Source organism: Liolophura sinensis, chromosome 10, assembly GCF_032854445.1.
Source record: "Liolophura sinensis isolate JHLJ2023 chromosome 10, CUHK_Ljap_v2, whole genome shotgun sequence".
In the NCBI taxonomy this organism is placed as follows: Eukaryota; Metazoa; Mollusca; class Polyplacophora; order Chitonida; family Chitonidae; genus Liolophura; species Liolophura sinensis.
Window position 1 is genome coordinate 31,551,739 of NC_088304.1, and position 13,878 is coordinate 31,565,616.

Genomic DNA, 13,878 nt, shown 5'->3' on the forward strand with positions numbered 1-13,878 from the left:
ACCAGTGTATACAGAATCCATAACACAGACATGACAACTGAAGTAAGATACTAATGTATACAGAATCCATAACAGACATGACAACTGAAGTAAGATACCAATGTATACAGAATCCATAACAGACATGACAACTGAAGTATGATACCAATGTATACAGAATCCATAACACACACATGACAACTGAAGCAAGATACCAGTGTATACTGAATCCATAACACAGACATGACAACTGAAGTAAGATACCAATGTATGCAGAATCCATAACACAGACATGACAACTGAAGCAAGATACCCATGTATACAGAATCCATAACACAGACATGACAACTGAAGTAAGATACCAATGTATGCAGAATCCATAACACAGACATGACAACTGAAGTAAGACACCAATGTATACAGAATCCATAACAGACATGACAACTGAAGCAAAATATCCATGTATACAGAATCCATAACAGACATGACAACTGAAGTATGATACCAATGTATACAGAATCCATAACACACACATGACAACTGAAGCAAGATACCAGTGTATACTGAATCCATAACACAGACATGACAACTGAAGTAAGATACCAATGTATGCAGAATCCATAACACAGACATGACAACTGAAGTATGATACCAATGTATACAGAATCCATAACACAGACATGACAACTGAAGTAAGATACCAATGTATACAGAATCCATAACACAGACATGACAATTGAAGTACGACACCAATGTATACAGAATCCATAACACAGACATGACAACTGTAATAAGATACCAGTGTATACAGAATCCATAACACACACATGACAACTGTAATAAGATACCAGTGTATACAGAATCCATAACACAGACATGACAACTTAAATAAGACACCAGTGTATACAGAATCCATAACACAGACATGACAAATGAAGTAAGATACCAATGTATACAGAATCCATAACACAGACATGACAACTGAAGTAAAATACCAATGTATACAGAATCCATAACACAGACATGGCAACTGAAGTAAGATACCAGTGTATACAGAATCCATAACACAGACATGGCAACTGAAGTAAGATACCAGTGTATACAGAATCCATAACACAGACATGACAACTGAAGTATAATACCAATGTATACAGAATCCATAACACAGACATGACAACTGAAGTATGATACCAATGTATACAGAATCCATAACACACACATGACAACTGAAGCAAGATACCAGTGTATACTGAATCCATAACACAGACATGACAACTGAAGTAAGATACCAATGTATGCAGAATCCATAACACAGACATGACAACTGAAGTATGATACCAATGTATACAGAATCCATAACACACACATGACAACTGAAGCAAGATACCAGTGTATACTGAATCCATAACACAGACATGACAACTGAAGTAAGATACCAATGTATGCAGAATCCATAACACAGACATGACAACTGAAGTATGATACCAATGTATACAGAATCCATAACACAGACATGACAACTGAAGTAAGATACCAATGTATACAGAATCCATAACACAGACATGACAATTGAAGTACGACACCAATGTATACAGAATCCATAACACAGACATGACAACTGTAATAAGATACCAGTGTATACAGAATCCATAACACACACATGACAACTGTAATAAGATACCAGTGTATACAGAATCCATAACACAGACATGACAACTTAAATAAGACACCAGTGTATACAGAATCCATAACACAGACATGACAAATGAAGTAAGATACCAATGTATACAGAATCCATAACACAGACATGACAACTGAAGTAAAATACCAATGTATACAGAATCCATAACACAGACATGGCAACTGAAGTAAGATACCAGTGTATACAGAATCCATAACACAGACATGGCAACTGAAGTAAGATACCAGTGTATACAGAATCCATAACACAGACATGACAACTGAAGTATAATACCAATGTATACAGAATCCATAACACAGACATGACAACTGAAGTATGATACCAATGTATACAGAATCCATAACACAGACATGACAACTGAAGTACAATACCAATGTATACTGAATCCATAACACAGACATGACAACTGAAGTATGATACCAATGTATACAGAATCCATAACAGACATGACAACTGAAGTAAGACACCAATGTATACAGAATCCATAACACAGACATGACAACTGAAGTAAGACACCAGTGTATACAGAATCCATAACACACACATGACAACTGAAGTAGGATACCAATGTATACAGAATCCATAACACAGACATGACAACTGAAGTAAGATACCAATGTATACAGAATCCATAACACAGACATGACAACTGAAGTAAGATACCAATGTATACTGAATCCATAACACAGACATGACAACTGAAGTAAGATACCAATGTATACATAATCCATAACACAGACATGACAACTGAAATAAGATACCAATGTATACATAATCCATAACACAGACATGACAACTGAAGTAAGACACCAATGTATACAGAATCCATAACACAGACATGACAACTGAAGTACAATACCAATGTATACAGAATCCAACAGAACTTACAATAGAGACTGAAAAAATGTATCAAAATATTGCTGAATGAAAGTCAGTAAAAAATTATTGGTGATGCTCTCACCTGGACCAGACGTAGTCGTACCATCTGAGCACCCGTTTTCTCATATCTTTAGGGACATTGTGACGTCTCATGTATGACTTGGCACCATCCTGCACAAGCAAAATCAAATAAACTCGAAACTACTTTTCCCACATAAAATTCACGTACTAGATGTTAGCCTGATACTGTTGGAGAAGATTTGTAAAAATCAACAATTCCATCTGAGCAATAAAAATGAGGTACTCTATTTCAGATGAAGTTTAGAATTTTTCAGGTGACAGAGTTTACTAGGTTCTGTCTGATTCATCCATCTATAAGCTGGGCCACTTTAGTGTTGTCATGAAAAATGTAACCATAAGGTCTTCACATGCTGAATTACAGTATGCAAATGACAAATAATCTTAAGTTTTTCACATTTGACTATTGATGATCAAAATTGGTGGGGTTGGAGTTCTTTATGGAACGAAACTCCATAAAGAATGGAGGAAACTGCATGGCCAAAGTTTGTAGGAAACTACTGCATCTCAACCAAATACCTCATACAACTTCTAATGAAGTGCTGTAGCAAGGTCTAGACAAAAACAAAGTGGACTTAAACAAGTGAGTTAACTGGTCAAGGACTACAGTGGTTCATAAAGGTAAAACATCAACAGAATATTTAATATACAAACCAGGAGTCGTTCAAAATCATGTCTACTGGCATTTCTGTTGGTGATGACATTTCCCACCTGCCCTGAAATAAAAGAGGATAAATGTAGCTTTAAAAATGCATTTATCCAATCACAACACGTCAAAAATTACCCTCCATGTAGACCCTCATTTCGTCCATGACTAACCTGCCCAGTTTTCCTAATTCTGAGAGTTCTATTGAGTTTAGAAAGGTGTTTTGACGTTTACTTGGAACATGAGATGATATTCTACTGGAGAATTATAAGTTTCAGCACCAAAAATAATATTTTGTGAAGTTATTTGCCTCTAAAAATGCACTTCTGTGGGCGAAAGTCTAGGTCATCTGATTTGGTGTCAGATTAATTGTCAACAGAAACTGCTACACAATAATGGCAATTAAAATTCATGCAACCTGACACGAGATAAAAATCAGACAACCTGGCTCCAGGACAACTTTAAATTTTGATTCTATTTTTACAACAGTTGTTACAATTTGATTGTTATCTAAATTTTTACTATGTAAACAGCTTTCTAAATGCAGTGCTCTACTTGGCATGCATGTACATGAACAGTAATTTGTCTGTTACTGGCATTAGATCACACCAAAACAGTCTGAAATTGCTCTGACATTAGGTTTGGCAAAATTTCATTCGACCATGGATGGCCCCAAACCAACATTGCAATGCAATCCATTTAAAAACCTGATGCAGTTTGAGAAAAAAATTATCTCATCAATACGTCTCCATGGCCTGAAGTTTGCAGACAACTATGTTCCTTGCCTTTTCGTCTGTTAATTTATCGTAAGTACAACACTAATCTGTTATTTTATAGGCGACATGGGTCTGAGATTCTTTAGTGATGTTCAAAGCCAATGGCTGTACAGACAGCCTCGATATATCTAACAAGGGCAGGTAACTGCATCAGGTTTTTATATGGAGTGCAGCGATGTTGGTTTGGAGCCCTGTTTTGCCAAATCTGACGTCAGAGCAATCTCAGACTGATCAAAAGAACCACAAAAACGGTTATAATTAGCATCAATTAACACAAGCAATAACTTCCATATGATCAAAGTGTGATAATTGGTTTTAAATCACATAAACGAAATTACCACAGCATGGTGACTCAGATAACTGTGATATGATCAAAGAAAATAAAGAGCAATTCCATCCAAACCGCTCAGCTGAAAATTAATAGAGTTTTCCCTCATATAACAAAGTGTAAGTGTGGGATAGGTTTGGTAAAACCAAGTTCAACTATTAACAAGACCTTTATTAAATTTAACTTTAATAAACTGAATGCCCTAGAAAATAGGTCAAGGTTGCTGGAAATCAACAGGGTTTTTCCATTAAAGTGAATTAAAGTTTAGTTTCAGTTTGGTGAACTTGGGTTAACCTGTAGTAAGACGGCAGGACGGATGGCCACTACAGCAATTACCCCTAGGCCAACATTTGCAGAGTGGTATAAAATGTTAGGCCGCTTGGTATTTTTGCTTTAGTCAAAGTATTAACACCATAATCTATTTCAAAAATCATGGCAAAAAAAAAAAACTGAAGCACTTTGATACCAACATTTTCAAAAGACATATTGTACATGAATGTGAATTCAAATTTTTTCAAACACAGATTCATTACAAAGTGGACACATTAAGACACTTTATCCCCACCCTAACACGCAACATCACCCTAACCCTCACACGCAACATCACCCTAACCCTCACACGCAATATCACCCCAACCCTCACATGCAACATCACCCCAACCCTCACACACAACATCACCCCCACCCTCACACGCAACATCACCCCCACTTTCACACACAACATCACCCCCACCCTCACACACATCACCCCCACCCTCACACGCAACATCACCCCCACCCTCACACACAACATCACCCCCACCCTCACACGCAACATCACCCCAACCCTCACACACATTACCCCAACCCTCACATGCACCTTCACCCCCACCCTCACACGCAACATCACCCTAACCCTCACACGCAACATCACCCCCACTCTCACACACAACATCACCCCAACCCTCACACGCACTCTCAGCCCCACCCTCACACGCAACATCACCCTAACCCTCACACGCAACATCACCCCAACCCTCACACGCACCCTCACCCCCACTCCCACACTCACCCTCATCCCCACCCGTACACCCACCCTCACCCAAACCATCACACACACCCCCGCCCTTACATGCACCCTTACCCCTACTCTCACACTCACCCTCATCCCCACCCTTACACACCCCCTCATCCTCACCCCCACCCCCTATCACCCTCACACGCACCTTAGCCCCCACCATCACCCCCACCCTCACACATGTCCATACGTATACCGTAAACTACATGTACAAATGTAAATGTCAAAACACTTACCCACAATAGTAGCAAATACAAAAACTCCTATCAAATAGCTGACAATAACGAAGACATATCTGAAAAAATAGAAAAAAAAAACACTCCGACATATTATACACATCTATCTCATACATGTACATTATACCAGTGTTATAATGCTGGCTGTCATCATATAGGCGAAATATTCAGCTTATAGCGTAAAACTCTAGTCAAATAGATAAACAGATAAGTCAATGGTTTCAAACATCTTAACATAAAAGCATATGCACTTTTATATTGAAGTAACCTTTACGAGCCGTATGTGTGTGTGTGAATTTAAAATATTTTAGTCATGCAATAACAACCGAGCAAGCAGCTTACGAGTGATTTGTTAATTCCAGAAGCTCAGCACAAGCACATTTGTAAACAAAAATGTAGCAAGCTTGAAGCTCACTACTAGTACACTTGTAGCAAGCTTGTGCACCACAAGTACACATCCCAAACTTCTAGCACACCACTAGCACACTTGTAGCAAACTTTAAGCTCTCCGCTAGCACACTTATAGAAAGTCTCTTGTTCTCCACGAGCACACTTGTAGCAAGCTTGTAGCTCGTCACGAGCATACTTGTAGCAACTTTCTATCTCACCACTAGCACAATTGTAACAAGTTTCTATTTCACCACTAGCACACCACCAGCACAGTTGTAGCGAGTTTCTTGGTCACCATCGGTACACTTGTCACAAAGCTTTTATTTATTTATTTGATTGATGTTTTGCACCGTACTCAAGAATATTTCACTTATACGACGGTGGCCGCAAGCTTTTAGCTCACCACTAGCACATGTACAAAGTAGCAAGTTTCTATCTCACCACAAGCACACTTGTAGCAAGTTTCTACAGTCTTCTACTAACTACCACACAAAATGTGTGTGATGTACAGTTATACTTTAATAAAGATGTAGATGTATTGATGTGGTTTGTGACTATGGTGACATGCTGACTACACATTCTTTATTTGTGCCACAATCATTCAACAGATGCCCCACTAGCTGGCTGATAGTGTGGTACCAATTCGCCTGCAGAAAACTTTTAGCCTGCCTTGTATATGACAAATATACAGGCCTGAGTATGTCATATTACATACATCTACATGATACCTGTATGTAATTTGCTTTGTACTTGCAAACATTTCAATTATAAATATATCTGGTGACCAGATTTGAGAGGCCTGACAAAAGAACTGCACCACATGATTTCCCTGGCAAACCACAGCATTTCACCAAACCACAGTACAGTACTTCAGTAAAGTGCTGCAGCATTTCACCAAACCACAGTACAGTACTTCAGTAAAGTGCTGCAGCATTTCACCAAACCACAGTACAGTACTTCAGCAAAGTGCTGCAGCATTTCACCAAACCACAGTACAGTACTTCAGTAAAGTGCTGCAGCATTTCACCAAACCACAGTACAGTACTTCAGCAAAGTGCTGCACCTCAACTGGAACTGGGCAAACTACTGAACCACAAAGCATTGCAACTGACCAGGAACCTGATAAACCAGTGTGAGCTAGATAGGAGAATGAGACTCCACTGGTCAAAGACCATGCTTCTAGACAGCACTTTGGGCAAAGTTTTCATGAACCCATTAGATGACAGCGATGATCAGGCTTTTCATTATTCCTCATTAAAACTATTACATGTAAGTGGCTCAGCTGGAAACAAGAGTTTTGACTGAAGATGATCAGGGTTTCAGCAATCAGCATTAAAACTATTAAGTGGCTCAGCTGGCAACAAGAGTTTTGACTGAAGATGATCAGGGTTTGAGTATTCACCGTTAAAACTATTAAGTGGCTCAGCTGGAAACAAGAGTTTTGACTGAAGATGATCAGGGTTTCAGCAATCAGCGTGAAAACTATTAAGTGGCTCAGCTGGCAACAAGAGTTTTGACTGAAGATGATCAGGGTTTCAGCAATCAGCGTTAAAACTATTAAGTGGCTCAGCTGGAAACAAGAGTTTTGACTGAAGATGATCAGGGTTTGAGTATTCACCGTTAAAACTATTAAGTGGCTCAGCTGGCAACAAGAGTTTTGACTGAAGATGATCAGGGTTTCAGCAATCAGCGTTAAAACTATTAAGTGGCTCAGCTGGAAACAAGAGTTTTGACTGAAGATGATCAGGGTTTCAGCAATCAGCATTAAAACTATTAAGTGGCTCAGCTGGCAACAAGAGTTTTGAATGAAGATGATCAGGGTTTGAGTATTCACCGTTAAAACTATTAAGTGGCTCAGCTGGAAACAAGAGTTTTGACTGAAGATGATCAGGTTTTCAGCAATCAGCATTAAAACTATTAAGTGGCTCAGCTGGCAACAAGAGTTTTGACTGAAGATGATCAGGGTTTCAGCAATCAGCGTTAAAACTATTAAGTGGCTCAGCTGGAAACAAGAGTTTTGACTGAAGATGATCAGGGTTTGAGTATTCACCGTTAAAACTATTAAGTGGCTCAGCTGGCAACAAGAGTTTTGACTGAAGATGATCAGGGTTTCAGCAATCAGCGTTAAAACTATTAAGTGGCTCAGCTGGCAACAAGAGTTTTGACTGAAGATGATCAGGGTTTGAGTATTCACCGTTAAAACTATTAAGTGGCTCAGCTGGAAACAAGAGTTTTGACTGAAGATGATCAGGGTTTCAGCAATCAGTGTTAAAACTATTAAGTGGCTCAGCTGGCAACAAGAGTTTTGACTGAAGATGATCAGGGTTTCAGCAATCAGTGTTAAAACTATTAAGTGGCTCAGCTGGAAACAAGAGTTTTGACTGAAGATGATCAGGGTTTCAGCAATCAGCATTAAAACTATTAAGTGGCTCAGCTGGCAACAAGAGTTTTGACTGAAGATGATCAGGGTTTGAGTATTCACCGTTAAAACTATTAAGTGGCTCAGCTGGAAACAAGAGTTTTGACTGAAGATGATCAGGGTTTCAGCAATCAGCGTGAAAACTATTAAGTGGCTCAGCTGGCAACAAGAGTTTTGACTGAAGATGATCAGGGTTTCAGCAATCAGCGTTAAAACTATTAAGTGGCTCAGCTGGAAACAAGAGTTTTGACTGAAGATGATCAGGGTTTGAGTATTCACCGTTAAAACTATTAAGTGGCTCAGCTGGCAACAAGAGTTTTGACTGAAGATGATCAGGGTTTCAGCAATCAGCATTAAAACTATTAAGTGGCTCAGCTGGAAACAAGAGTTTTGACTGAAGATGATCAGGGTTTCAGCAATCAGCATTAAAACTATTAAGTGGCTCAGCTGGCAACAAGAGTTTTGACTGAAGATGATCAGGGTTTGAGTATTCACCGTTAAAACTATTAAGTGGCTCAGCTGGAAACAAGAGTTTTGACTGAAGATGATCAGGGTTTCAGCAATCAGCGTGAAAACTATTAAGTGGCTCAGCTGGCAACAAGAGTTTTGACTGAAGATGATCAGGGTTTCAGCAATCAGCGTTAAAACTATTAAGTGGCTCAGCTGGAAACAAGAGTTTTGACTGAAGATGATCAGGGTTTGAGTATTCACCGTTAAAACTATTAAGTGGCTCAGCTGGCAACAAGAGTTTTGACTGAAGATGATCAGGGTTTCAGCAATCAGCATTAAAACTATTAAGTGGCTCAGCTGGAAACAAGAGTTTTGACTGAAGATGATCAGGGTTTCAGCAATCAGCATTAAAACTATTAAGTGGCTCAGCTGGCAACAAGAGTTTTGACTGAAGATGATCAGGGTTTGAGTATTCACCGTTAAAACTATTAAGTGGCTCAGCTGGAAACAAGAGTTTTGACTGAAGATGATCAGGTTTTCAGCAATCAGCGTGAAAACTATTAAGTGGCTCAGCTGGCAACAAGAGTTTTGACTGAAGATGATCAGGGTTTCAGCAATCAGCGATAAAACTATTAAGTGGCTCAGCTGGAAACAAGAGTTTTGACTGAAGATGATCAGGGTTTCAGCAATCAGCGTTAAAACTATTAAGTGGCTCAGCTGGAAACAAGAGTTTTGACTGAAGATGATCAGGGTTTGAGTATTCACCGTTAAAACTATTAAGTGGCTCAGCTGGAAACAAGAGTTTTGACTGAAGATGATCAGGGTTTCAGCAATCAGCGTTAAAACTATTAAGTGGCTCAGCTGGCAACAAGAGTTTTGACTGAAGATGATCAGGGTTTCAGCAATCAGTGTTAAAACTATTAAGTGGCTCAGCTGGAAACAAGAGTTTTGACTGAAGATGATCAGGGTTTCAGCAATCAGCATTAAAACTATTAAGTGGCTCAGCTGGCAACAAGAGTTTTGACTGAAGATGATCAGGGTTTCAGCAATCAGTGTTAAAACTATTAAGTGGCTCAGCTGGAAACAAGAGTTTTGACTGAAGATGATCAGGGTTTCAGCAATCAGCGTGAAAACTATTAAGTGGCTCAGCTGGCAACAAGAGTTTTGACTGAAGATGATCGGGTTTCAGCAATCAGTGTTAAAACTATTAAGTGGCTCAGCTGGAAACAAGAGTTTTGACTGAAGATGATCAGGGTTTCAGCAATCAGCGTGAAAACTATTAAGTGGCTCAGCTGGAAACAAGAGTTTTGACTGAAGATGATCAGGGTTTGAGTATTCACCGTTTAAAACTATTAAGTGGCTCAGCTGGAAACAAGAGTTTTGACTGAAGATGATCAGATTATACAGCTCACTTAGTGATCAAGGTTGTCATGAACTCAATAGAGTGGCTCAACTAGTGATCAGAGTATACAGCTCACTTAGTGATCAGGGTTGTCATGAACTCATTAGAGTGGCTCAACTAGTGATCAGGGTTGTCATGAACTTATTAGAGTGGCTCAACTAGTGATCAGAGTATACAGCTCACTTAGTGATCAGGGTTGTCATGAACTCATTAGAGTGGCTCAACTAGTGATCAGGGTTGTCATGAACTCATTACAGTGGCTCAACTAGTGATCAGAGTATACAGCTCACTTAGTGATCAGGGTTGTCATGAACTCATTAGAGTGGCTCAACTAGTGATCATGGTAGTCATGAACTCATTAGAGTGGTTCAACTAGTGATCAGAGCATACAGCTCACTTAGTGATCAGGGTAGTCATGAACTCATTAGAGTGGCTCAACTAGTGATCAGAGTATACACCTCACTTAGTGATCAGGGTTGTCATGAACTCATTAGAGTGGCTCAACTAGTGATCAGGGTTGTCATGAACTCATTAGAGTGGCTCAACTAGTGATCAGAGTATAGAGCTCACTTGGTGATCAGGGTTCACATGAACTCATTATAGTGGCTCAACTAGTAATCAGGGTTGTCATGAACTCATTAGAGTGGCTCACTTAGTGATCAGGGTTTTCATGAACTCATTAGAGTGGCTCAACTAGTGATCAGGGTTGTCATGAACTTATTAGAGTGGCTCAACTAGTGATCAGAGTATACACCTCACTTAGTGATCAGGGTTGTCATGAACTCATTAGAGTGGCTCAACTAGTGATCAGGGTATACATCTCACTTAGTGATAAGGGTTGTCATGAACTCATTAGAGTGGCTCAACTAGTGATCAGGGTTGTCATGAACTCATTAGAGTGGCTCAACTAGTGATCAGGGTTGTCATGAACTCATTAGAGTGGCTCAACTAGTGATCAGAGTATACAGCTCACTTAGTGATCAGGGATGTCATGAACTCATTAGAGTGGCTCAACTAGTGATCATGGTAGTCATGAACTCATTAGAGTGGTTCAACTAGTGATCAGAGCATACAGCTCACTTAGTGATCAGGGTAGTCATGAACTCATTACAGTGGCTCAACTAGTGATCAGAGTATACACCTCACTTAGTGATCAGGGTTGTCACGAACTCATTAGAGTGGCTCAACTAGTGATCAGGGTTGTCATGAACTCATTAGAGTGGCTCAACTAGTGATCAGAGTATAGAGCTCACTTGGTGATCAGGGTTCACATGAACTCATTAGAGTGGCTCAACTAGTAATCAGGGTTGTCATGAACTCATTAGAGTGGCTCACTTAGTGATCAGGGTTTTCATGAACTCATTAGAGTGGCTCAACTAGTGATCAGGGTTGTCATGAACTCATTACAGTGGCTCAACTAGTGATCAGAGTATACAGCTCACTTAGTGATCAGGGTTGTCATGAACTCATTACAGTGGCTCAACTAGTGATCAGGGTTGTCATGAACTCATTAGAGTGGCTCACTTAGTGATCAGGGTTTTCATGAACTCATTAGAGTGGCTCAACTAGTGATCACGGTTGTCATGAACTCATTAGAGTGGTTCAATTAGTGATCAGGGTTGTCATGAACTCATTAGAGTGGCTCAACTAGTGATCAGAGTATACAGCTCACTTAGTGATCAGGGTTGTCATGAACTCATTAGAGTGGCTCAACTAGTGATCATGGTTGTCATGAACTCATTAGAGTGGTTCAACTAGTGATCAGAGCATACAGCTCACTTAGAGATCAGGGTCGTCATGAACTCATTAGAGTGGCTCAACTAGTGATCAGAGTATACACCTCACTTAGTGATCAGGGTTGTCATGAACTCATTAGAGTGGCTCAACTAGTGATCAGGGTTGTCATGAACTCATTAGAGTGGCTCAACTAGTGATCAGAGTATAGAGCTCACTTGGTGATCAGGGTTCACATGAACTCATTATAGTGGCTCAACTAGTAATCAGGGTTGTCATGAACTCATTAGAGTGGCTCACTTAGTGATCAGGGTTTTCATGAACTCATTAGAGTGGCTCAACTAGTGATCAGGGTTGTCATGAACTCATTAGAGTGGCTCAGCTAGTGATCAGGGTATACACCTCACTTAGTGATCAGGATTGTCATGAACTCATTAGAGTGGCTCAACTAGTGATCAGGGTATACACCTCACTTAGTAATCAGGGTTGTCATGAGCTCATTAGAGTGGCTCAACTAGTGATCAGGGTATACACCTCACTTAGTGATCAGGGTTGTCATGAACTCATTAGAGTGGCTCAACTAGTGATCAGGGTATACACCTCACTTAGTGATCATGGTTGTCATGAACTCATTAGAGTGGCTCAACTAGTGATCAGGGTATACAGCTCACTTAGTGATCACGGTTGTCATGAACTCATTAGAGTGGCTCAACTAGTGATCAGGGTATACACCTCACTTAGTGATCAGGGTTGTCATGAACTCATTAGAGTGGCTCAGCTAGTGATCAGGGTATACAGCTCACTTAGTGATCACGGTTGTCATGAACTCATTAGAGTGGCTCAGCTAGTGATCAGGGTATACAGCTCACTTAGTGATCACGGTTGTCATGAACTTATTAGAGTGGCTCAACTAGTGATCAGGGTATACACCTCACTTAGTGATAAGGGTTGTCATGAACTCATTAGAGTGGCTCAACTAGTGATCAGGGTTGTCATGAACTCATTAGAGTGGCTCAACTAGTGATCAGGGTTGTCATGAACTCATTAGAGTGGCTCAACTAGTGATCAGGGTTGTCATGAACTCATTAGAGTGGCTCAACTAGTGATCAGGGTATACAGCTCACTTAGTGATCACGGTTGTCATGAACTCATTAGAGTTGCTCAACTAGTGATCAGGGTATACACCTCACTTAGTGATCAGGGTTGTCATGAACTCATTAGAGTGGCTCAACTAGTGATCAGGGTTGTCATGAACATATTAGAGTGGCTCAACTAGTGATCAGAGTATAGAGCTCACTAAGTGATCACAGTTGTCATGAACTCATTAGAGTGGCTCAACTAGTGATCAGGGTATACACCTCACTTATTGATCAGGGTTGTCAAGAACTCATTAGAGTGGCTCAACTAGTGATCAGGGTTGTCATGAACATATTAGAGTGGCTCAACTAGTGATCAGGGTATAGAGCTCACTAAGTGATCAGGGTTGTCATGAACTCATTAGAGTGGCTCAGCTAGTGATCAGGGTTGCCATTAGAGTGGCTCAACTAGTGTTCAGGGTTGCCATGAACTCATTAGAGTGGCTCAGCTAGTGATCAGGGTTGCCATGAACTCATTAGAGTGGCTCAGCTAGTGATCAGGGTATACACCTCACTTAGTGATAAGGGTTGTCATGAACTCATTAGAGTGGCTCAGCTAGTGATCAGGGTTGCCATGAACTCATTAGAGTGGCTCAGCTAGTGATCAGGGTTGCCATGAACTCATTAGAGTGGCTCAATTAGTGATCAGGGTTGCCATGAACTCAT

General features: G+C 40.1%; 1 protein-coding gene across 1 annotated transcript in view; it reads right to left on the reverse strand.

Moving 5' to 3' along the window:
• Positions 1-13,878, reverse strand: part of LOC135477114 (cyclic nucleotide-gated channel rod photoreceptor subunit alpha-like) — a 45,938-nt gene that overhangs the window by 19,146 nt on the left and 12,914 nt on the right. Inside the window, exons 2-4 of the mRNA XM_064757268.1 lie at positions 5,682-5,740; positions 3,293-3,354; positions 2,643-2,731 (exon numbers count right to left, since the gene is read on the reverse strand). Coding sequence (XP_064613338.1) covers positions 2,643-2,731; positions 3,293-3,354; positions 5,682-5,740 — 210 coding nt within the window. The remainder of the gene's footprint in view (positions 1-2,642; positions 2,732-3,292; positions 3,355-5,681; positions 5,741-13,878) is intronic.